At 39.6% G+C, this 26,680-nt stretch overlaps 1 protein-coding gene and 1 long non-coding RNA gene across 5 annotated transcripts in view; both read left to right on the plus strand.

Annotated features, from left to right (window-relative positions):
* The first annotated feature begins 4,271 nt into the window (after window positions 1-4,271).
* On the plus strand, window positions 4,272-7,492 carry LOC143746392 (uncharacterized). The gene is made up of 2 exons (XR_013206530.1): window positions 4,272-4,356; window positions 7,440-7,492. It is a non-coding gene; the product is annotated as an uncharacterized LOC143746392 (long non-coding RNA).
* A 14,505-nt stretch (window positions 7,493-21,997) lies between these two features.
* kif13ba (kinesin family member 13Ba) overlaps window positions 21,998-26,680 on the plus strand; it is a 50,449-nt gene continuing 45,766 nt past the window's right edge. For all 4 annotated transcript variants that reach the window (XM_077239169.1, XM_077239171.1, XM_077239170.1 and 1 more), the window contains exons 1-2: window positions 21,998-22,200; window positions 25,738-25,822. In XM_077239169.1, the coding sequence (XP_077095284.1) occupies window positions 22,131-22,200; window positions 25,738-25,822 (155 nt within the window). In that variant the 5' untranslated portion in view covers window positions 21,998-22,130. The remainder of the gene's footprint in view (window positions 22,201-25,737; window positions 25,823-26,680) is intronic.

The following is a 26,680-nucleotide window of genomic DNA, read 5'->3' on the forward strand; positions in this document are numbered from 1 at the left end:
CTTGCCCTCCAGCACCTTCGATTTCGAGTATATCATCAAGGGACAAGATTGAATGTGACTGCAAGTATGAGTTATAAAAAGATTCTGACACAGTGGTCACTTGTGAACCAGAATCGAGAAGGCATTCACAAGGGGTCCCATCAATGACAAGTAAAGCAGTGCAACGGGGCCCCACCAATCCATTTAGGGGACCTTCTGGGAAAGACTGAATTGGTGTATGAGTATCACTTTGATTCAAATTGGGACGATGGATCAATAGATCATCTTGAGCCTCAATATGTCCCTCTATCGAGACCCTTTCTAGTTTAAATGTGGACCATACTTCAGTTTCCACTCGTTTTGCTTAGCCTTCAACTCCTTGTATTTCTGATCCACAACATCTTTGTTAGGAGGATTCGCACACTGTCTGGCTATATGGCCATCACCACCGCATCTGAAACAAAACCAAGCTTTTGGCTGGGGCTTTGACATTGTTTGATATGCCTGAACTTCTGCTTTCACTGTGTGCTCTTTTCCCTTCTTAATCTTCTCGGATTCTGCTTTCTGCTCCTTCTTTGACTTTTTAGAATTCAGCTGCATTTTTAACTCTGCAACCTGTCTCCTCAGATCCTCAGTTTCAGCCTGGTAAGCAGTGAGAATGGCTGCGTTCGATTCATAGGGTAGTGAAGCCTCATTTACTGTATGAACATTCAAGAAGGGTTTTGCCCTGGAACTACCCAAGTGACGCTGTAATCTTTCAAGCTTTGCAGCTCGTCGGTCTTCCTCAGTTCTAATCTGGAGCAAAAGCTGAGCAAATTCAGGTTTGTCTGGTTTTGACTCTAGCTGTAACAGCAGAAGCAGGGACTGATCCCAACAGCCTCGAGTAAACTGCTTGAATAACTGTCGGTTGGAATCTGTTTTCTTCAACCCATTTCTTTTCACAGCAGAACTGAGGAGAATTTGCAATCTTTGGAGGAAATCAGAGGCTTTCTCACCTGAGTTCTGATAAGTGTTGAGGAACTTAGCGAATATCTCATCCCCATCCTCCACAAGACCATATGCAGAATCAAGGAGACCAACATATTCTTGTGGGGAAGCAGAAAGACCCAGCTGTTTGACCACATCTGATGCTGGTGGAAGGAGACTTTCCAGAATTTTCCTGCGCTGTACATCAGTTGGCAGACGATCTTGAAACATCAACTGAACGTGTAAACACCATGTCTCAAAGTCTGCCTCACCAGGTGGTCTTGGAATGCGACCTGAGAAAGATTTCAGCCATTTTGACCCTTGAATGGATGAAGCTGAAGAAGTGTCATTCTTAATCACATGTTCAACTACAATTCTTTGTATTTCAGATGGGTTCAGCATATCAGAGGAGATGCAAGTAACAGGCTTCTGTACAGGTGTGGATTTTGGCACTTTAGGTCGAACAACTGTTGCAGTGGGGGTTCCTTGCACTGAGCCACGATTCTGACCTAATCTCTTTGTCTTCCCTTTAAGGAGAGGGGTTTGACTACCGTCAGTGTCAGAGCTATTTGAGTCTGTATCTGAACCTGATTCATCAGGCGAAGCAATATCTACTGGACTCACAGTCTGGTCAGTTTTCTTTGTCAAAACATTTACATTATCAACTAGCCATGTTACTGTAGCATCAGCTACATTTGGTACATAACAAGGGAAATCTGGCTTCAAAATACTTATAGGCTGATCAGAATCAAACTCGACAATTGCTTTGGTATTACCAGCTCTATCCGGTTTACCCACCCGTACAACCTTAGTTACTTTTCCGTAAGTAGCAAAGGATGCCGCTAGGTCATCATTAGGATTAGTCCCAGAAAGGTTTAACACACAAAGGGACTTCTGCACATCTACTCCAAATGCAGTTTCAAGATCCATGGTTTTTTTTTCCTTTTTTTTTTTTTTTTTCCAAAAAATTAATATAACTAATATGAAACAAAATACAAACTTTGTTGGTTTCAAAGAATTTCAGAACACTTGAATTTGAGCTTTGGATGTCTGATAATAATAATAGTTAAACTTAAAGCTGTCAATAAGAATCCTCCTGGCTGGGCTCGCCACTTTTATATGTAACACGTTGTATCACTCTATTGTAAAGTTCTAAATAAACTGATCAGGTTGAATGGGCACAGTATAGCTAACGTCTAAGTTCGGAAAGGAGGATTGAGACAGCAATTTCAACACAACTTGAGATATTAAACAAAATGTACTGTATTGGTACCAGTTTGTAAACATACAGTTAACAAAAAAATAAAATAAAATACAATCAAGCCTGTTGAGTATAACAAATAAAATAAATGGTTCCCCCAAACACAGTTCAGAAAGTCTTTTCCTTGTGTTGTTATTTGTTTTTTTTCCTTTTAAAGTCTGATCCTTCCAGGAAAGGAATATTGAAATAGGAAAAAAAATAGAAGCAGAAGTGGTCACGTGACAGGGAAAAGAAAACAGAAAGAATTTACTACCCGGGTAGTTTTAAACTCAGTTTCACTCAAAGTATCCAAAGTCTATGGTGTGTTGTATTCTCTTATCTGTTTGATGACAGATTAAGGATACTGAGCTTGCTCCAGTGAAAGATGCATTGTCCTTCAACTAGGCACTGTTGGCTCGCCGTTCGCTCGTCCGCAGTCAACTCAAGAAGTACACATCAACTGGAAACAAGGAGGAAGAAAAAAAACCAACCGGAGTTCTTCGAAATAAAAGTATGAAAAGATGTTTCTTCCCCCGGATTTCAGTAGAAAAGAACTAAAAAAAATGTTCTTCACACTCTATTTCTTTCTTTTGTTTGAATAGTTACACTCTGAATCGTCTTATTCTTTCTCCGCTCTCTCTTGCGTTTTGTAATAATACTTTTTTTTCCAATTATTTTACTAGTCATGGAGAAACGCCCTCTAGTGGCAAAAATAGTAGTTACTACATTTTTTCCAAGTTAAGAGTCTGTTAACTACCTAAATTTAAAGGGGTTACATCTACAATGGTGGACCAGAGTGATAGTGGTTGGCATAATACTTATACTTGTTGCAAATATATACTAAAATTACATTTAAAAAAATCCACATTTTAAAAAATATATTAAATTAAATTGCCTTAGATTTGATTTCTTGTCATTTAAGCTGATGACCTCATTAATTTAAATTTGGCCAGACTGCTAGTCTCAAACAGTGTTTGGACAAGTGCTGTGATAATGTTAATTGCTATTTAGTGTTTTGGTAAAAATCAAAGGGCATATTTAACCTTGCGGTTGTTGTACCTACTTACTATGAAGTAAGCATTTGATCAGACAGTTCAGTGTTCAAAGCTACTCACCTTCAAAGCCTCAGATATTAGAATTATTATTTTTTCGTAATAGGAGAGTAATATATTTACCTGTTTGTTAACAATAGTGACTTCACACAGGAGTTGTAAAAGCAAGGACCCGTCTGTGTGTGGTGGAGGAGACTGTCATTGAGGTGCTAGGGAGCGACAGGGGAGCTAATTGGGGTCAAAAACATTTCTGCTGGCGACACAGATGGCAGCCGTCTGGGGCCTGCGAGACTTAAACATCATTGTGGTTGTGGCCTTGAATTATACATCTCAAAATGGAGTCTACCTCAAGGACTAGCAAATAGTACCATTTCACAAATGTTTTATTCAATTTTGAATGTTATTTTTATTTATTTTAAAATATTGTATATAGTAGTTTTCAATACAAAACACAGAAAAAATAGGCTTTACCTTGTAAATGTATACATTTTCTATTCCTTAACCTTGAACCTAACAGAAACATTTCCGAATTTTTATTTAGACATTATTTAGCATGTTTATTAAGCTGTTTTTCTCATGGTGACTGGTTTCCACAATATGGGTGATTTCAAGTCTTTCTGGGGCTTTTAGGTCTCAACAATGTAAGAAAATTTTTGTTTGATTTAATTAAGTGAATAGCTAAGTAAACACACACAGGCACACATGTCTCTCTTTGGAAAATAAATAACTTGGATAGATACCAATAATATGCCTTTTAGAGCTGTGCTAGTGTGTCTTTGTAGTTTAACCTTCAGATGTGCATACATTATAATCCCGAAATAAATGTGTGACTTTTTGAAGTGGTCTTACAGTCACTGTCACATGTCTGTCCTGTCTTGTGATGCACATGGGTGTTTTGTTATTTTGAGCCATGTGCTCTTGTCATTGTTTGATCCCTCCCCCTTGTTATCTGATTATTGGTTTAATTGCTCCACCTGTCTGTCTCGTTACCCTCCTTTGTTTGCCTCCCTATTTAGTCTTCCTGTGTTTGCTGTGCTCGTTCGTTGTATTTGTTGCCTTGCCTTGCCTTGCCTTGCCTTGCCTTGCCTTGCCTTGCCTTGCCTTGCCTTGTTCTATGTAGTTTTGGTTTCTTTATTTTATGTTTTATCTTCATTAAACACTTCTTTCGCTCTGCACTGGAATCCACGGAATTATTCCCACACGCACCGTGACAGAACGAACGAGCCACATGTGGATTCCGCGGAGAGAACTTTGTCCGGCTGAGAGGGAGAATGGAATTTCTCTCTTTAAATATTTCTCCCTGTGTGCCCAGAGGAATGAGGAGAGGAGGACAGCTGAGTCTTCCTCACTGGTCTCTCCTGGAATGGGATCATCGTCATCGGATCCGTCCAGCGTTGGGAATCCGTCTATGGTTTTAACCAACTTCGAGTATGCACAAATCCGTCAAAAGGGTCGGAGAAGGAGACATAATCCGTCTGCCCAGTCAGAGACTGTTCATGTCACGTCTGCCCAGCGAGAGACTGTTCACGTTCCGTCTGCCCAGCGAGAGACTGTTCACGTTCCGTCTGCCCAGCGAGAGACGGTTCACGTCACGTCTGCCCAGCGAGAGACTGTTCACGTCACGTCTGCCCAGCGAGAGACTGTTCACGTCACGTCTGCCCAGCGAGAGACTGTTCACGTCACGTCTGCCCAGCGAGAGACTGTTCACGTCACGTCTGCCCAGCGAGAGACTGTTCACGTCACGTCTGCCCAGCGAGAGACTGTTCACGTCACGTCTGCCCAGCGAGAGACTGTTCACGTCACGTCTGCCCAGCGAGAGACTGTTCACGTCACGTCTGCCCAGCGAGAGACTGTTCACGTCACGTCTGCCCAGCGAGAGACTGTTCACGTCACGTCTGCCCAGCGAGAGACTGTTCACGTCACGTCTGCCCAGCGAGAGACTGTTCACGTCACGTCTGCCCAGCGAGAGACTGTTCACGTCACGTCTGCCCAGCGAGAGACTGTTCACGTCACGTCTGCCCAGCTAGAGACTGTTCACGTCACGTCTGCCCAGCTAGAGACTGTTCACGTCACGTCTGCCCAGCTAGAGACTGTTCACGTCACGTCTGCCCAGCGAGAGACTGTTCACGTCACGTCTGCCCAGCGAGAGACTGTTCACGTCACGTCTGCCCAGCGAGAGACTGTTCACGTCACGTCTGCCCAGCGAGAGACTGTTCACGTCACGTCTGCCCAGCGAGAGACTGTTCACGTCACGTCTGCCCAGTCAGAGACTGAGCACGTCCAGTCTGCCCAGTCAGAGACTGAGCACGTCCAGTCTGCCCAGTCAGAGACGGAGCACGTCCAGTCTGCCCAGTCAGAGACGGAGCACGTCCAGTCTGCCCAGTCAGAGACGGAGCACGTCCAGTCTGCCCAGTCAGAGACGGAGCACGTCCAGTCTGCCCAGTCAGAGACGGAGCACGTCCAGTCTGCCCAGTCAGAGACGGAGCACGTCCAGTCTGCCCAGTCAGAGACTGAGCACGTCCAGTCTGCCCAGTCAGAGACTGAGCACGTCCAGTCTGCCCAGTCAGAGACTGAGCACGTCCAGTCTGCCCAGTCAGAGACTGAGCACGTCCAGTCTGCCCAGTCAGAGACTGAGCACGTCCAGTCTGCCCAGTCAGAGACTGAGCACGTCCAGTCTGCCCAGTCAGAGACTGAGCACGTCCAGTCTGCCCAGTCAGAGACTGAGCACGTCCAGTCTGCCCAGTCAGAGACTGAGCACGTCCAGTCTGCCCAGTCAGAGACTGAGCACGTCCAGTCTGCCCAGTCAGAGACTGAGCACGTCCAGTCTGCCCAGTCAGAGACTGAGCACGTCCAGTCTGCCCAGTCAGAGACTGAGCACGTCCAGTCTGCCCAGTCAGAGACAGATCCGGAAATGCCCATTTGTGTGGCCGCCAAGGCACTTACGGAATATTTGGAACGTCTGGCGCGGATCCTGGATATGTCTGTATCTGCTATTTCCGAGCCAGAGTCGGTTCCAGAGCCGAGGCCAGTGTCGGCTGTTCCAGAGCCGGAGCTAGTGTCTGCTGTTCCAGAGCCGGAGCCAGTGTCTGCTGTTCCAGAGCCGGAGCCAGTGTCTGCTGTTCCAGAGCTGGAGCCAGAGCCAGTGCCTGTTCCAGAGCCAGTGTCTGCTGTTCCAGAGCCGGAGCCAGTGTCTGCTGTTCCAGAGCCGGAGCCAGTGTCTGCTGTTCCAGAGCCGGAGCCAGTGTCTGCTGTTCCAGAGCCGGAGCCAGTGTCTGCTGTTCCAGAGCTGGAGCCAGAGCCAGTGCCTGTTCCAGAGCCGGAGGCAGAGCCAAGGCCTGTTCCAGAGCTGGAGCCAATGTCTGTTTCAGAGCCAGCGCCTGTTCCATCGCCAGACCTAGTGTTTGTTTCTGTGTTTGTGTCTGTCCTTGTGACCATTTCTGTTCTGTTCTCCTGAGCCGATGGCTGCTGCTCCAGAGGCAGAGCCCGTGCCTGTTCCAGAGCCGGAGGCAGAGCCCGTGCCTGTTCCAGAGCCGGAGGCAGAGCCCGTGCCTGTTCCAGAGCCGGAGGCAGAGCCCGTGCCTGTTCCAGAGCCGGAGGCAGAGCCCGTGCCTGTTCCAGTTCTTATGGCTGTTCCTGAGCCGGAGCCAGTGTTTGTTCCTGTGTTTGTGTCTGTTCTTGTGGATGTTCCAGTTCTTATGGCTGTTCCTGAGCCGGTGTCTGTTCCTGAGCTGGTGTCTGGTCCTGAGCCGGTGTCTGGTCCTGAGGACTGTGTTTTGCCCTGATCTGTTCCTCCCGTCCCGTCCTGGTCTGTCTGTCCCTCCCGTCCCGCCCTGGTCTGTTTCTCCCGTCCCCCCCCCGTTCTATCTCTCCCGTCCCCCCCCTGGCCTGTCCCTACTGTCCCGCCCTGGTCTGATGGAGCGTCTGGTAGCCGCTCCGTAGGGAGGGGGTTATGTCACATGTCTGTCATGTCTTGTGATGCACATGGGTGTTTTGTTATTTTGAGCCATGTGCTCTTGTCATTGTTTGATCCCTCCCCCTTGTTATCTGATTATTGGTTTAATTGCTCCACCTGTCTGTCTCGTTACCCTCCTTTGTTTGCCTCCCTATTTAGTCTTCCTGTGTTTGCTGTCTTGTGCTCGTTCGTTGTATTTGTTACGTTGTGTTTGCGCCTTGCCTTGCCTTGCCTGCCTTGTTCTATGTAGTTTTGGTTTGTTTATTTTATGTTTTATCTTCATTAAACACTTCTTTCGCTCTGCACTGGAGTCCACGGAATTATTCCCACACGCACCGTGACAGTCAGGTGCTCATAGACGTCACTGAATAGAACAGATCACAGCGTTTTCTCTGCTGCTGTGCTGCTCTGACTGTTTACGACTGCTAAGCACAGTGCAGTCTGAACTCTAGCAATGCGAGTTTCTCTATTCCATTTTCACTCGCATTCATTTTTGCAATAATTTGTAGAGCAAAGTTCTTAGTTTTTATAGATAATGCACTCAAAAATAATCCAAAAAAGAGTAAAAGTGGCATTGAAAAATAATCATGTAATAAATTTTACACAAGATTTATTTGCAGTATAGAGTATTTATATGGCAAACGTCTCGGTTTTTAGAAATTGTTTTATTTTTTTATGCATTTAATTATTTTGTTACCACCTTTGCTCTCCCGTGGGCCAGCAGGAGCAGAAAGACAGACTGATCCAAAGGTTCCTGTCCCTCGGTGACGCACATGACGGGAGTCAAATCAATGAGATGAGGCTGAATCAATGAGATGTCAGTGGCGTCTTATCATTGCCTGTTGCAGATTGACGATGATCTCACAGCTGCAGGCAGAGGACATCCTGGGTGTCTGGCAATTTTCCTTCACTCTTGACTCTGATATTTGAAAGAATATTTGAATATATTTGAGTTTGTAGAAAGAAAAACATTTAAAGCAAATAGTATCTAGTATTCCTTTCAGACTTTTTAAGGGTGAATACAATGGACTTGTGTCCAACTATCAATTCACTTGGCACTCACACACTTTGGCTTCCTTGTTACTAGTGAGATTGATGGAGTGTGCTAACTGGCAAACTCTTAATGGGATTTCTTTACCACTGCAGTGATTCACAAGAAAGGCAGTTTGAGGTTTGAACTTGGCTGATGGAGAGAGCTGCCCTATTGCTCCGTGCACCTTGTCAGGCGAAGATATTCTAGATAAACTGCTGAAGGAAAGGCGGTGCGTTTGTGCCATGTCCAAGAGAAAAATGAATTTACAGAGCTACTCTCAGTTGACATGAGGCTCTTGTGGGACTGATACTGGATCTGCTGTTAGGTCATTCACAGGAAACGGTGCCATTTGTGTCCCCATGACTTATACTGATATAATGAAGATACATATAAATATATTTTTGTTTTACCGACATTTCCTCTTTAAAATGAATAGTCTGATTTTTTGACTACATGGCTGAAATTAAAGTCCAATTAAAGGCTATTTTGCACTAACCTTCAAGGTCAAAGCATTTAAAATGGTATAAATAAAAACTTGTTTCAAAAAAGAAATGTCAAAAAGAATAGTATAATACAATTCACTTTTGTGTCAAATTATATGAATTCCAAACTTACTGTAGCAGAGTTTAAATAAAACGGAATGGCACATGGTAAATATTATGTTTATTCGGCATTAAAAATCAAAGATAACGTCAGTAGACTATGGAGTGCCGCAAGGATCGGTGTTAGGCCCTCTGCTATTCTCAATATATATGCTCCCACTTGTTAATATTATAAGAAAACATGGAATTAATTTCCACTGTTATGCTGATGACACTCAATTATATATTTCATCACGGCCAGATGAAAACACTAACTTATCAAATTTGACAGAGTGTCTCAAAGATATAAAATGCTGGATGACGCGTAATTTCCTGCTACTAAATTCAGATAAAACGGAGGTATTACTTATTGGTCCAAAAAACTACCCACAAACTCACTTACAATACAACTTTAATATAGAAGGATGTCCTGTTACTTTATCCACTACAGTAAAAGACCTGGGTGTTATACTAGACCGCAACTTGTCTTTCGAAAATCATATTTCATATGTTACAAGAACAGACTTTTTCCAGCTTAGAAACATTACAAAGCTACGTAACATGCTATCCGTTTCTGATGCAGAAAAGTTAGTTCATGCATTCATGACCTCGAGACTAGATTACTGTAATGCTATATTAGCTGGCTGTCCTGCATCCTCAATAAACAAGCTACAGTTAGTGCAAAATGCAGCTGCTAGAGTTCTTACTAGGTCAAGAAAATATGATCATATAACACCAATTTTATCATCTCTACACTGGTTACCTATCAAGTTCCGTATCAATTACAAAGTACTATTACTGACCTATAAAGCCCTAAATGGTTTAGCTCCTGTGTATTTAATGGACCTTCTATCGCCCTACAATCCATCGCGTTCTTTAAGATCACTAAATTCGAGGCTTCTGGTCATTCCTAGGATATCTAAGTCCACTAAAGGATGAAGGGCGTTCTCACATTTAGCTCCAAAACTCTGGAATAGCCTTCCTGATATTGTTCGAGGCTCTGACTCGCTGTCCCAGTTTAAAACTAGATTAAAGACGCATCTCTTTAGCCAAGCATTTACATAATGCTTACCTTTTATACCACTGCTGAATCAGATCAAATGCATTTAATATTATAAAACTTGAAGAGTCTGTAGGTTATTTGTATAGGTTGCATAGTATTTACAGTCATTACGTTCCTGTGTATATTGCGTGAATGACGGGTGGTTGGGTAGATATTGTGTTTTTCGGTAGGTGGTATGCCATACGGAACCGTTGCCACTGAACCTGCTTTAACGACGACAGTGGGGCTCGACAGCCTTAGTCAAACGGGTCGGCGCGTATGGTTGGGCTGCGGAGAGATTGTGAGATTGTGGTTGGGTCTCAGCAGCAGGAGGGATGTAGAGGTCAGTAAGCAGGGCTGAGTTGAGTGGGGGACGGAGGGGGGTGACTCTGGGACGCAAGAATCACTGTCTTCATGTTTTTTATCGTTTACGCCCGTGTTATTTAAATCATTATGAACAGCAGCTACGCTAATTATTTTCCCTTTTTGCTTTTCTGCTGTTATCTCGGGATGCGAGTCCCGAGAAAAACGGCGTTCGTCAGCTCCAGTTTGTATCCAGCCTTTCACGGAGACTTCAGATACCCCAATCACAAAGCCTGTAAAGAGACGACTCAACACCGGCGATATGGACCCTCTATGGTGGACGGCACTGATCCTCAACAACTCGTCTCAACACCGGCGTGATTACTTGGACTTCCAAAAGATGGAAATGGATAAATATTCTAAATGTTCCGATCCAATCTGCCTTGTAATGCTGCCCGAATCATAAATCATGCACTGTTCCTTCGTTGGCCAGAGGAGAACTGGCCCTCCGACTGAGTCTGGTTTCTCCCAAGGTTTTTTTCTCCATTCTGTCACCTGATGGAGTTTTGGTTCCTTGCCACTGTTGCCTTGGCTTTTGGCTTGCTTAGTTGGGGACATTTAATATTCAATAATATTATTGATCTGCCTTACTTAAGGTGGACGTTGACGCAATTTTCTTTTAGAAACAAACTCTGTTATATTATTTTCATGTTATCACTGTGAAGCTGCTTTGATACAATCTGTATTGTAAAAAGCGCTATATAAATAAAGGTGACTTGACTTGACTTGACTTAAAAAGACAAAACTTGCTTTCGAGTGTACATTTGCCCAACTCTTATTAGCCAAATATCAAATTACACCATAACCTCTCCATTACCTCATCAAATATTGCCAGAATAAGAAAAGTATACCCAGAAGGCTACTCACTGGTTTTAGTAGAGCCTACATCACCCACAATCTAATTTGAGTCATTTTGCGTATGGTAAAGGCCCAGATGAGGTTCTTTGTCATAGGCAATGACTCCTCCCCATAAACATGCTCAATTCATTTGACTCCTGCATAATGTGAAACTATATTCTGCCACAGGACTCATTAGAAAAGGACCATAAAAACAGCGATACACCTGCACCACTGAGAGCTCCATGTGTACAGCATCTCTTTTGAAATTCACTAATGCAGCAGGTGTTTTAATGCATCAAACAAAAACCTCGGAATTTAATTGCTATTCAGTAATGGAAAACTGAAAGATGATGTGATCACACTAAAGTATAGAAGTATAGAACTGAAACTGTAGAATTTATAATCCATAAAAGATAAAAGGTTCAACCAAAGAAATGTCTGGGCCATTTTACATTAAAAAAATAAAGAACATTTTTTTTTACTAAGATATAATATTTTCAACATTGTATCATATCGGATGAGGACAAAATTGAGCTGGATAATTACTCTATTGCCTTTCTGTAGAGCCGCTTATAGCTGTATTGAACTCATTTCATAATTGATGAACGTTGAAATAGTTATTGAACTGTAACTGAATTGAAGTAAATTGATCTGAAAAATGACACTATTCTGTTCTGCAGAGCTGCTTTAACGCTAAAATTGAATTTCTGTCATGACAACTTTCGGAGTCTTTGGCATGGTAACATGAAAAATGTTTTATAGACAATATTAAAACTCTTAGATTAATATGGTGTGGTTGGAGCAGTTTTTCTTGATTGTTAATAATCGAATACTCATGTATAAGTTATCTAGTTTTAATTTATCCTTACACTCAATTGGATATAATCATCTCAGATCGGTCTCAACGTGTTCGAGTACAAAATCATCAATCAACTGATCTATGTACATCTGGTGTTCCTCAGGGATCTATTTTGGGTCCATTGTTTTTTGGTTTACGTATAAATGATCTTCATTCTGTATGACAACTCTGTATGACCTCGTATTAATATACAAATGTATGCGGATGATACTGTAATTTGGTAATAGTTTGACACAAGTTGCTAATGAACTTACAAATTCTATGGTAATGTATCGGCATGGTTAAAAGGAAATTTGCTTGCAACAAAATGTCTAAAACAGTATGTTTTTTCAGTCAAACAGTATCAATAGGGAGCCAGATGTTTTTGTGTCAGGGATGAGGCTGTCTGTAGTTTCTCAAATGAGAACCTTGGAATATTGATTGACTTACATTTAAAGCTCAGGTTAAAAAGCAGGTTAAGCTTACTCTTTATAATTTTAAGCTCACTAGAGATTATATGTTGTTAGAGGCAGCTAAGATGTTTATGCATTCTATGGTTATTTATCCTATTATTTATTGTTTAACAACCTGGTCTCAGGCCAGTTCAGTGACTCTAAAACCATTAGAGTCTTTACAGAAACTTACACTTAGGGCCCTATTTTAACGATCTAAGCGCATGGTCTAAAGGGCACGGCGCAAGTGCACTTAGGCGGTGTCCGAATCCACTTTTGCTAGTTTAACGACGGGAAAAATGGTCGGTGCGCATGGTCTAAAAGGGTTGTCCCTATTCTCTTAATGAGTAATGGGTGTGTTTTGGGCATAACGTGCAGTAAACCAATAAGAGTGTCATTTCCCATTCCCTTTAAAAGCCAGTCGCGCTTGCATCATGGTAGGTATTTACATGGCGGAATTAGAAAGCAGAAAGACTGAACGCGTCTCCAAAGAGCCTAAAGCACGTAAGCAGACCATCTACGGGACAAGACGGATTTTTTATACCATATCCTTATGTACACAGTATTAATCTTTTATATTGTATTCCTTTTATTTTTAATATTTGGCTAGTTTGTGTGCTGCTGCGAGTCCCTGTGTGTGTAATAAGCAGAGTGTAAGCGAGTTGTGCACCCACAAAAAAAATACTGCGCCATTGACTTTAGACCAGGTTTTTGTTGGCCATGGGTGCAAATGCATTTGCTATTTAAACAATGTGGCGCAGAACGTGAGAAAGATTACTGCGTCGGGCCGAAACTAGCAAAAAACACTTGCGTCGCGCCAAGTTCTTGATAAGAAACGTTATGCCCAACTTTCATCATTGTTCAATATTTAAAAAATACATATAATCTGCTGAGTTGGAAAATATGATTAAATATGAAAATGTATGCCTGATGTATAAAAGTCAGTTAGTTGGTATTAGAACAACTGCTTATTGCTCCACAAGAGGTGCGTTAAGAGGAGATTGTATTATGCTACTCAGACGGAGGAATCTTAGCCAGTCTTATTTTTCTGTTAAAGCTATACGAGAATGGAGCGCTATTCCAGCAACTATAAGAGAACTAGATAGCCTATGAATCAGGTAAAGAAATGGTTCATTAAGTACTCAGCTTTGTCAACATACTCTATACCTGCTGGCTGTCCTGCTATTGTTTTGTATTTAATTTTATTTTCATTCATTTGTTTTTATCGATGGATGGTTTTATGGATTGTGTTATGTATTTGATTAAATTCTAGCATGTATTTTAACCATATATTTATTTCTAGGGTGACTTGTAGCATTCTGTCCAGGGACTACAGATGAAAAATAGCCTTTGGCTAATTATGGTGCATTTACAGAAATGTTTTATTAATGTGCAATGGCCCTGTTAACTAAAAAATGACAATGTTGATATATTTGGTCTTGGCGGAATAGATCTGCTACTCTGCTGCTCGTGTTGCTGCTGCTGCTGCTCGTGTACGGGACTTGCTACTGTGAGCCAGGGGCGGAGCCAGACGATGTAAACATTCGGGGCTTAGCCCAAACCTAGGGGCGGTCCAGGCAGGGGCATACTCCCTTGGAGATTTTTTCCCCAGTTACGTCAGCTAAATGCACTATTTTTCAGGCTGTTTGAGATAATAGAATGCCTAAAAATCTATACACTACCTGGGAAAATTGTGATAGTTAGGCCTACTCAGTAAAAAAAAAAAAAAAATCACTGAGTAGAGCCTACAACCTATTTTGTATGTAATTGTTCTCCAGCTGTAGTGAATCCAAAACATCAAAAATGTTAAGGATGACTCATTTTCACCCCTGGCAACTAAAAAGAGGCAACCATTATCTGACTATTTTTAAGTTTGCCTAAATAGGTAAAACACAGTGGTATCTGGTGGCGTGTAAAACTTATATAGCAGCCCTTTTAGACTGGGGCCAAAACGCCACCATAACTCGCTGAGAATAATTTAAGTCTCATGTGTGTAATAAAACTTCCAAAGACCTGTGTCTTATTATTAAATATGTATACTTTTTGTTCAGAATTGCTGCATTAAATATTGATGATATTGTGCAATATGTTACAGTAAAATAATGATGCGTTGTCCAAAAAGCTTACATATAAAATTGTGGACAGTGATATTCATTTAATTAGCAATACTCTGCTGCTACCATTTATTCATTATTACTGTTCACCATAACAATTCCTTTAATTATGTAAATACTAATATGTTTATTGCATTATTACAGGCGCATCTCAAAAAAATGTAATATTGTGGAAGGTCATTGTGCTGCACCACCAGAACAAAACTGACAGATTAAATTCTCAGGAAACCTTTGCAGGTGTTTTGAGTTGATTAGCTGATTAGAGATCTTGTCAGGTCGTATAAAAATTCTTTGTTCTAAAATTCTAATACATTTTGAGATAGGCGTACTAGAGTTTTGATTTCCATGAGCTGTAAGCCCATCATCAAGATTAAAACAATAAAAGGCTTGAAATATTTAACTTTTTATGTAATGAATCTAGAATATATTAAAGATTTACTTTTTAAATTAAAGTATGGGGGGAAAAATAACTTATTGACGATATTGATGCATCTGTACTTGGAATTGTTGTCATCACTTAACTCAAGTGTTAGGCCTACAACAGCAGATTCACATGTAACACTTGTCCGCGGTTCGTCTGACGCTGCTTCTGAATCTCTCTCCGGCCGGTGAGGTTTACTGTTAGTGTTCCGTATAAAAAAACTTTATTATGTCCATAATAACTTCAGCCGGTTAGCCAGTAAGCTCGCTACGACGCCGGTTTAAACATACAACAGCCCGCAAGCGGCCAACCCCTGATGACAACGGCGAAGAAGATTAATTTATATTCTTCTTCGTTAGTTTTTATTGGCAGTTGGCAAACAAGCTGAGTGATGCGCGATGCATTACCGTCCGCCACCACGCACATTGTTTAATTTTTTGCCGCTCCATCAGAAATTCTGAGAGGAAATTAAACAAAGTTGAAGTTATTTTAAAAAACATAAAAGATTCGGGGCTTTTGACAAACCATTCGGGGCTTAAGCCCAATTAGCCACCCCCCGCTCCGCCCCTGCTGTGAGCATGTAAAACATGCTGCTGCTGTACAATATAGCATACATGAATTACCCATAGCAGATCTATCTATCTATCTATCTATCTATCTATCTATCTATCTATCTATCTATCTATCTATCTATCTATCTATCTATCTATCTATCTATCTATCTATCTATCACCTCCCAAACACTAATGTCTCTGTGGCTAAAATTTGACCACACAAAATGAAGCGTAAAAAAACGTTAGAGAAGAGAAAGAGAGAAAACAAAGATGAGAAATGAAACCTAAAGTCGTGCTGAGTGAAAGAAGATGGTTGCTCACCCCCGATTTTCTGGAAACCCATTTCCAGTCTACTAATCCTGCTCTGGCACAGTATGAGTCATCTAACACACGGAGCAGCGCAGCTCTGTCTGCATTCTCTACAGGGCAGGAAGGGCAGGAGACTGCATTTAATTCTGAGTTTCTTCTTGGAAAAATTGCTGATGTACTGTATATTTCCACCTTTTTACTTCTGGCTTAACCTTCTCAGGTTTATGATTCATACATTTCAGGTCTGTTTTGTGCGCTCCAAAAATATTTGATAGAGTGTGTACATTTATGTCGCAAGTGCAAATAATCACACTTACAGGCAATTATGAAAGTGTGAAAAGTAATTATACCCTAATTTGAGAGCATTTGCTCTCATCGTCAGATGTTCTGCTTTAGATCTTGTCCTCTCTAATGTTGTCGACAGGACCATTCATAAGCAGCACTTCTCTAAGCCTGGGGAACAGTTAATTGATTACCCATGCCACCTACCCCCTTTGAACCCTCTCTGTAAAGATAAGTGTCGTCCCTGAAATCGAACCCTCTGCCTGCCACGCTTCCGTCTGATTAGCTGCCGGAACAATTATCTTAATCGTGTCATCTTAACGAACCCCCACGATAAGCCGCCTTGGGGCCAGTAATCCAGAAGACCTTCGCCTACACGGAATACTGTCCCTTATCGCCCTTCATAATAAAGATGAATTAAGTCGAGGAAAAGACAACATAAAGTTCCCATTGCGGGTGTTTACACTTGTTTGTTATTGACAGTTGATGGTTTATCTAATTCATAATCAAGCTATTAAGTTAAATCATCATCATCATGACCGAGCAACATTTAATGTGTGGAAAAACAATGTTAGGAAAAACAAACTCAGTGAATAGCTAGCTTACTGTCAAAAACAAAATATATTTTTACATTTTCCTAATTAGATGTTTGGATGTGTAGAAATTTAGCCACCATGATGCTAGAGTTTTGTGATTGATTGTCATTCTGTTGCTTCTGTATGTGGTTGTCAAGCTGTTCTGAATGGATGTTAGGACATTGCTATGCGGTTACTACAGTGTTGTAGGTGGTTGCTTGGTGGCCCAAGTCAAAATAGCCCATTCTGCTAATGTTATGTTGCTCAAAATGTATTATACTGGTTCTCTGTTAAATAGTCTTCCCCCTTAAAACATCTAGGCATTTGTTCATGTCATTAAATGCAAAATGATTGAGCTAGTCATAATGCGTCACGTATATTTACTTTTCTATTAGACTTTTGTACATCTGTCCTGAATTGCTTAAGTGAATTGTGCAGATGAATCTTGAATTTCACTAATGAAGGGCAATGTAAAGCTTTAGATCAACCAATGATCAATCAGTTCTCTAAAATAGCTCAGAGATGCATGTCATGAATTTTCAGTTAGAAAGAATATAGACAGAGCACAATACAGTTACAATTCCTTATAATGGAAGTACAAGGAAACAAACAAGGACAACAGCCGGGAAGAAGAAGGGGAGTAAGGATGTGGTAGAATGGTTGGGAGGCAAAACAGAGGAAGAGGTAGATAAGGCAAATGACGTAGACACGTTCCTGACGTAATAAGGCTCACTATTGTGGACCATGTCCTCAATCATGACCTTACAATGGCTGAGGCGGGTCGAAAGGTGCAGCTGAATGCTGGGAAATCATTCATGTCTTCAATCATTCAAACATTTGTAGAACATCATAGCCATGATCCACAATAGTGGCCCTTATTTCATCAGAAACGTGTCTACCTCTTCTTGTTTTGTCTCCGTACTCATCCTTACTCTTCTTCTTACAGCTGTTGACCCTGGATGTTTCCTTGTTGTTCTTCCATTGTCAGAATTTGTTGGGCTCTGTCTATGCTTGCCAAATGAAGCTTCATGAGATGCACCTCTGAGCTCTTTTAGGGAACTGGTTGATTATTGGTTGATCTAGCCCTTTACATTTCCTTCCTATCACTAGTGAAATTCAAAATTCAACTCTGCAATTCATCAATTCAGGACACATTTACAAAAAAAAAGTCTAATAGAAATGTATAGAAAATATGCTTGACAGTTTATGACAACTAGTTCAACCATTCTGCATTGACTGAACTATGTGATGAACTAATGCCAAGATGTTTTGCGGGGTAAGACTATATATTTTGATCAACATGCCATAAGTAATTGATAATAGGAAACAGCAGACACTTGTACATAATACATTGCATGGATGTAACCTAACCTTATTCAATAAACAAATATTTACCCACAGTGTCCCATATGAATAATATTTACCCATATGCAATGGAAAGGAGCTCATTAATATTGGTCTGAAGTGGATGTGGTTTGCTGATCTTATCTAATAGTATCTTCAGGTCTGATAGGAGGCGAAAGCACAACAGTGGGGTGTAGGCTGCCCGCGTGGTGGGATTCAAAGCAGATGCCCTTTCCCATAGAAGGCCCCTCCTCTTGTAGCCACACAGATCACAGGAGATCCCTCTCAGGCCCCGTCAGACCCCTCACGCTCTAACATTTACACTAAATTACCAAGCTTCAAAGTGCACTGTATGTACCCAGACTGCAATGATTTAGTCATAGATCCTGAAAAAAACCCACAAGGATTCAATTTCGCTGCGGAATTTTGCTTACATTGTGATTAATGCATGTGATTTGTTCAGTAAGCTGATCTAAATCTAATTTAGACTTTAATAGGGTCTTTGCCAATAATTGCACAATTGCGGCAACTCTAAATAAATGATACAATCAGTGAACGTCAAATCGTATTAGCATTTCAGCTGTATTAATTGTGTTGGGGTTTCTCCATTGTGACTATGTTCTTGAGCAGAAACTGCAACATGGATGAATGAATATGTGCGGACAATCTTTTTCTTTTACTTAAAGGACAGTCAAATTAAACTTTCTTAACCTTTATGGGGTGGACCATGACATTTCAGTAACAGACAATGTACTCACATAAGTGCAGTCAGTGTGATTGTACAAGAACAGTAACTCAGCTTCAAGCAAACTTAGTGCCAAATCTAGACCAAGCTGTTTTGGAACTTTTTGACAATATCATTTTTTGCTCACTTTTCAAAACTTATGCAAAGCACTTTTAATATAAGTGAATAGTAATTTAATAATAGTGATTTAAAATGTATGGCTAATGTACCACATTAAAAGGATAGTTCACCCAAAAATTTTAAATTCTGTAATTTACTCACCCTCAAGTTGTTCCAAACCTGCATGAATTTCTTTTCTTTGGTCTCACGAAAGTGAAATTGGGTGGTTTTATTTGAGAATTCAGCACACTCTAGTGGGATATAACAGTATTACATAAGCAGTCAACTGTGTGACAAATCATTTATTCAAATAAATATAACTTTAAATCTACATTACAGAAAAGGCTATTCTGTTGGTATCTGACATACAAATAAAAAAATATTTTAATAACCAGTCATTACAAACGACTGCGATCGGTCCATCTAAAAAAAAAATAAAAAAAATAACACGCACCACGTGACAACACCGCCTTCGTCAGCAGCGGCTTAAGCAATGTACACCTGAATAATGATGATTATGAGTTGTAAAAATGTATATAAAGGAAATAAATATATTTAAAAAGATATATACATATTTAAAATATTCCGTGTGATCTTTCTATTTGTATGGGATGAGTGGTTCAATGTGCTTATGGCCAGCAGGTGTCACACAACATGAACAAATAAGAACTATTAAATAAGAACGTTAAACGGGTTTCAAGAAAATTAAAGTGATTTGCTGTGCTTACCTGACCAATAAGTACAACATATGTTAGCAGTATACCTCCTCAAAATAAGTAATATCGAAGAACCTTCTCTATTTCCAAAGCAATTCTGCTGTTCTGAGTTTTTGTGAGTATTCGGAATATCCAACTTTATATGGATAAGAATATATTTAAAAATGTGTGTAAACGACGAAGAAGATGGACTTAAATGGGAAAACTATCAAAATATATCTGACCTCATCTCAATGGCACGAACTTCCAAACATAATCAGCTCTTCTACATTTAATGAAAAAGGCTTATAGTACGGCTACTACTTAATATTAATTATGATAATTATAATAATCACAACAATAATTATAATAATTATTATAGGACTTTATTTTTTGATTAATTTGTAACATTATTATTATAATAATTACTGGTGGATGTAGGAATAATATAATATATTTAAAAATGTGTGTAAACGACGAAGAAGATGGACTTAAATGGGAAAACTACCGAAATATATCTGACCTCATCTCAATGGCACGAACTTCCAAACATAATCAGCTCTTCTACATTTAATGAAAAAGGCTTATAGTACGGCTACTACTTAATATTAATTATGATAATTATAATAATCACAACAATAATTAAGATAATTATTATAGGACTTGATTTTTTGATTAATTTGTATCATTATTATTATAATTACTGGTGGATGTAGGAATAATATAATATATTTAAAAATGTGTGTAAACGACGAAGAAGATGGACTTAAATGGGAAAACTACCGAAATATATCTGACCTCATCTCAATGGCACGAACTTCCAAACATAATCAGCTCTTCCTCATCGGAGGTTGAAAGGCTGTTCCAGGAGATCAGCTGATCGCAAATGGATGTAATGGCAGAATTTTTAGGTGCCTCAACAAACATCTACATTTAATGAAAAAAGGCTTATAGTACGACTACTACTTAATATTAATGATGATAATTATAATAATCACAACAATAATTAAGATAATTATTATAGGACTTGATTTTTTGATTAATTTGTATCATTATTATTATAATTACTGGTGGATGTAGGAATAATATAATATATTTAAAAATGTGTGTAAACGACGAAGAAGATGGACTTAAATGGGAAAACTACCGAAATATATCTGACCTCATCTCAATGGCACGAACTTCCAAACATAATCAGCTCTTCCTCATCGGAGGTTGAAAGGCTGTTCTAGGAGATCAGCTGATCGCAAATGGATGTAATGGCAGAATTTTTAGGTGCCTCAACAAACATCTACATTTAATGAAAAAAGGCTTATAGTACGACTACTACTTAATATTAATGATGACAATTATAATAATCACAACAATAATTAAGATAATTATTATAGGACTTGATTTTTTGATTAATTTGTATCATTATCATTATAATAATTGGTGGATGTAGGAATATGTTTTATTAATTTTTTGTATTTTGTTGTGATTTTAGGGACTTTTACTTTGAAAGACGAACTTCCGCTGGGCGTCATAGATCACCGTTAACATCACTCGCTTCATGCTGCTCTCAGCCATGAAATAAAGCGGCTCCTTATTACGACCGTGACATCCACGCTGGAGTCCTTAAATCAGTTCAGTCTTCATTTCCTTGGGTTTGCTAATTATATTAAATACGCGTGTCTTGTCTTCGTGATATTGGATATTAACCCTGAAGATTTACCGAACTGGATGGGAATGTAGAGCAGCTCCATTGTTTTAATGAAGTTGGATCCAGCTTGAAAAGAAACCAAAATTCAACAAAACCGCATCAGATACTTTGGGATCTTCTACCATTTAACCAATAATTTGCGATCAGATTACGGAAAAAACTGCCAGATTAGGATTTTTACTTTTTTCACTGTCGTTGACATTTACATTCAGTCTGTTTCTGTCTTAAACTGGTTTGTTCTACCATTATGTAAAAGTGCTGCATTGACAATGATCTTTTAACAGGCTAATATAAGTCTAATAATCCCGTGTATTGCAAACATTATCTTATTTGTTTAATATGTTTGGATAGACACTATACAGATCTGCATGTAGTGTAGTTTACCCAGTTAAATACGATTTTAAACCAACATTCAAATAGTTCAGGGATATATTATTTATTTGTTTTTGTTTGTTTTTTAAAATGCAACGGTTTTTTTTAGACGTCCACATCAAAGCAAAATGTGGTAGTTAGACTGTCACAGCCAGGCATGAATTATTTAAACCCTGCTTACTTATTAGTTGCTTGGTTTCCTGCTGGACAAAAGTCTTGACATTTGCAGTTTGACCCAGTGTGAATGTGACAGGAATCCAGGAGGGAGTTGGCTTTGCTCTCGACTCTGTTTTTGATCCAACTAAAGCTCCAGCTGTCAAGACATTCCAATAAACTTTTCTCTTACATTATTAAAGCGACAATGTTTTTACTGTGCCGTTCAAAACGCAGAAAAGCAACCCATTAACGACGATGCTGACCATTTTTGGACACGACAAGCTTCAGATATCACGAATTATCCGGGACTCCGGTGACAGGCATATCTAGATGAGTTTTATTTTATGAACTCGAGTCTGTCTGGAAGCTTTTCGGTCGTTTTACAACACGTAACGTTATTCTCGTGGATATATCGACATACAACATGGGCGACTCTAATTTGAACAACTCTAATGTGAAGGTGGCGGTTCGGGTCCGGCCCATGAACCGGAGAGGTGAGTTGAGTTTCAGCCCTGTCACTTGATAATACACACACACACACACACACACACACACACACGCGCGCTGACTTTCAAATCCTAGTGTAGCGCTTTCATAGACTTTCGAATTGTTCCTGTGGTGCCTCCAAAATGCTGTCTAGTTAGTCAGCTCAATAGGTTTTGTGACACGACCTTTTAATCATGTGGTCAGCAATGGGTTTTGACAAAGTTTTAAGAAAGTCGATCTGATAAGGCAATGCCAGCTGTATTCTTTATATACTACTATATATGGCTCAGTACTTATGTTTTTGTGTTGGGTCACATCACATGACCGTATTGAGTTCATTGGAAATGTGATGGATATCCTATCTATCTATCTATCTATCTATCTATCTATCTATCTATCTATCTATCCTCAAATTTTGTAAACTTTCTCTATATTTAGGTCCGATGACATGTAATGGACATTGGATACAGGATATTAGGTTGTTTTTGCCATTTTAATCAGTTTCTTTCTTTAATTGTTTATTTTAAACGGGTGACAAGTGTATTTTTAAAAGTGCAAAATATACATGTAATTACATATTAGATGACAATTATAGAAGAATTGTTTGAAATTATAACATGTCACACTGATTTCATGTTTAATGTCGACTACCCGTTTCCAGATTTTCTATGACAGTGGGAAGTCTGTAAATATGATACAACTTTCTGTCTCTCTCTCCATTCATCTTTTTATCTGAGGTCATCCCATTAGTGTCATATATGCTTGCTTTTTTTCTTTTCACTTTTTCTTCTTCAAGATCATTTGCATGATTACTTGCATGTATGTCTCTCACATGAACGGCTGACATTAAAGCAGGTCTTGCCGTGGGAGAACATGTGTCTTGGTAAATCCATCGAAGCGTGAAATATTTGCTACATTGTAGTGATGTGGTCACGTGTCCCACTGGAGCGTAACATTCAGTCACAAGACTCAAGCACTGATCATGAGCTGACAGCCTGTGTGAGCTTTCCGACTCATAAATATCCTTTTGAACAATTCCCAGTCTTCGTTTGTAAGGTTGGAACTGTTGAAGGACCCTCATTACTGTAATATTCCAAATTCAAAGATTTTTCAGACTTTATTTCTGTCCTGTGTCATATAGACCTTTTATTTAAGTGACACTTAACTTTCTGTTTTACTTGCGCACTCTCTCTCTTTCTCTCTCTATTTTGGACAAAGGCAGGAAGGGAGTTTGAATGGACTATTTGCCAACGTTGCATAACCGAGCAGGTTCCCATAGCCAAATGAGTTTGGGTCCTTCTACGAAAATGTTCATATTCATTCCTAAGACTGTAAAGAGAACTTTACAAAACCTTTTAGGTGGATAAAGGGATGTGGAGGTTTAACTAGTTAATGTTTTACCATTTCCCCACATTAGTTGAGCCCACCTCACCTTACTCCCTAATTGTATGGCATGGAGAATGCAGTTATAGTTTCATGTTACTAACTGAACCATGCATTGTTAATAGTTTTACTTCCATAAACTGAAGCAAATAATTATGGAAACGTGCTTCGGGGCATTGCCGCTGCCTTTGTTTACTGTATATGATAAATATTTGCTTGGACTTTGTGTTATTGTGTTCAGGATTTTGTCAATCTTTCCAGTTCGTTGCTGCCAAAATTACACTTGCTTATCTCTGTCACCTGAGTGACATAATGCAGGAAATTCAGATTTTTGGAATGGCTACTAGATGTGGTAAATCCAGATGGGGATCCTTATTAGACTTTGGCCACCAATGCTGGGAGGAAACCAGTTGTTTCCTGCTCTAACAGGAAGTTGTTACAGCTAGTGTGGCTTCGGAGTGCATCCTTTCCAAGGATTTCTGAGTCAGCTGCAGATGCTTTCCACTTCCCTGTTGTTGTCAGCAGGAGAGTTTGGTTTCAGACATGCTTTGGCCTGCTGTCGTATTGGGTGTGTTGCTATTAGGCCATGTCTTGTGTTTGTCATTAGTCTGTGCATCATGAACTTTCAGCTGACTAAACTATAAAACTTTATTTGGTGTCCATTTATTGGACAGAAAGCCTTTTTTACCAACAATCTGCTGCTGAGATAGGTTAGTGTTTGAGGGAATGCTGTTGCAGGTTCTTCCCGCTGTCCCTCTGGCCAAGCTGAGAGTGAGACCTGAGCCAATCCCAGGGCTCAACATTAAGAGTGACCCGATGGCACATGGCCAGTGTAAGAGAGTTTCTTGCCAGTTCATGGAAGTGTCATTTGAGCTGCACAGCTAATGCTGTGTGTTTATTGTACTACATCTTTTGATCATGTTTTATGCGTTTTCTTTTGATCTTTAATGTTTTGAGGTCCATATTCAATATTCATGCTATGTTTTGTCATCATATTTATTATTATTATTCATTATTTATTTACATATGTAAATATTGTATATTTATTTATTTAAATAATTGTTTGCGAACTATTTAACTTAGTCAATTTTTTCATAAACTAAATCAAAGTACTCCAATGTTTCAAATGGAATTATGTGATGCAAGCATAAGTCCTTTGACAATATAGTATGCCATATTTTCTGGTCACCTGGTCCGTGTTACAAAATGAACATGGTGGTCGGACATTATCCCACTTAATACATGGCTACTTTCTACATAAACTAATAATTTGACATGACATATTATTTTTAATATCTTTTAGCTTGTGAGAACTGTGGAGTCTGAGATATGAAACTAGAATGCATATTCAAAATCAGAATCAGTATTCACATACAGAATTGTAATAGTTATTTTTTGACTATAATCATATTTTATTTTTTTGGGTCTGTTCCTGCCATCATACTTTATCTGATTTAAGTATACAGTGTTCAAATAGCCTCAATTGCCTTATCGACTATCTTATGGTTAACTGTAAATTATACTCGAGAAATATATCATTTGACTTCATAGTTGTTTGATTTTGTATTGCTGATGAAAATGGGTCATTGTTGATGAGTTTATTGCACTTTTACAGTGAAGTAATTTCTGTTTTGGATAAATCCAAATTTGGAATTGGAAAAAACATTGATAAAATGCTACTAATAAGATACCTCTGTGGCATCTAGCATGTGTAGTATCATAGCTTCAGTTTCACAGATTTTTGCTAATGTAGTTAACAGCCTGTCAAGGGTGATTATAATTTCATTGTCCTGAAATGGTCATTAATTTCTGAGGGCATGAGTCTGTAAAACTTGTATGCCCTGATCTCTTTTCATAGCTGTGAGAATAGTGGGTAATATCAAGAAAACTCTCTGTATCAGAATGCTGGTCTGAATTCAGTCCTCAAGCTGTGAATCCCCTGCTATTGATTTCAACCCTTTGTTCTGCATAATCAGGATGGCTGGGAACTCAATAGGTCAAAAGATTGTCTTATTAGACTCATCTAACGACAGTGGCTTTGGATCCTTTTTAATATTCCAACAACCTGAATCTTTTGAGATAATAAAGCACAACAGGCACTTAAATATTTGTTTGTTTCATAGTTGTGGTTCGTAAACTGCCTGTGTTTTTTATCTCAACAGAAAAGGATCTGAACACAAAATGTGTTTTGGAAATGGAGGGGAATCAAACATTTCTGTACCCGGCAAACCTAGGAAAAGATTCCAGGTAAGTTGAATTTGAAAGTCTGACATGCACTACTACAGTTATATAGCCTATTCCACACTCAAGCGCACACATAAAGCTACTACAGTTATATAGCCTATTCCACACTCAAGCGCACACATAAAGCTTGCCACAAAGCACCGGCAAAAATAATGATTTTTAATGTGTCAGGAAAAACAGAAAAGAGATATTTTAGTTATTTATTAATTAACTAGTGTTTTCTGAATCAGTGTCAGCTGCAAAGATGTAGTTGACAATGCTGACTTGCTATCTCCGCAGTTGTAGTGGACACGCCTTTAGAGAGAAATGCACCTTTCGTATGGATTACATTATCAGAGAGTATTTGTTTTCGATTCTTATGTCGGTGAGGCAAGTAGCATACGGTGAGTTTTGGTTCATTTTCATTCACAAACACTTGGATATGCACCTAATAATAAGGCACACTTTTAAAGTTAAAGCGAGCAGCCATGTAAAGTGGCTACTACTTAGGGCCTACATGTTTTAAATGATGAGCCATATTTGAGGTCGATGAATGATAGGTGAAAATTTGGATTTGCTTGGGAGTTATGATTTATGATTTAACCATAAGGACTATGAGCAGTAGGTGATACTTCCTCGTCTTCATGGAGAGCGCAGTTCGTATCGCTTTTTACTTTACACACGCGCTTGGTCTCCCATGGCGTCTGTCGTTGCTATGCAACCATGAACAGAGGCCGAGCGCGTCGCTTCTATTATGAGCGCGCTGCTGCGCGCATGCCGCATTTGAAATAACCATTTTGCACGCGCAAAAAACGTGCTATGTGAACGGCCCCTTAGGCAACGTGACATTAGCCTAATCTAAAATATTTCCATATGTGGCTC

This window comes from Siphateles boraxobius, unplaced genomic scaffold (assembly GCF_051911475.1).
Source record: "Siphateles boraxobius isolate OS27281-9 unplaced genomic scaffold, OSU_SipBor_1 22, whole genome shotgun sequence".
Lineage (NCBI taxonomy): Eukaryota > Metazoa > Chordata > Actinopteri > Cypriniformes > Leuciscidae > Siphateles > Siphateles boraxobius.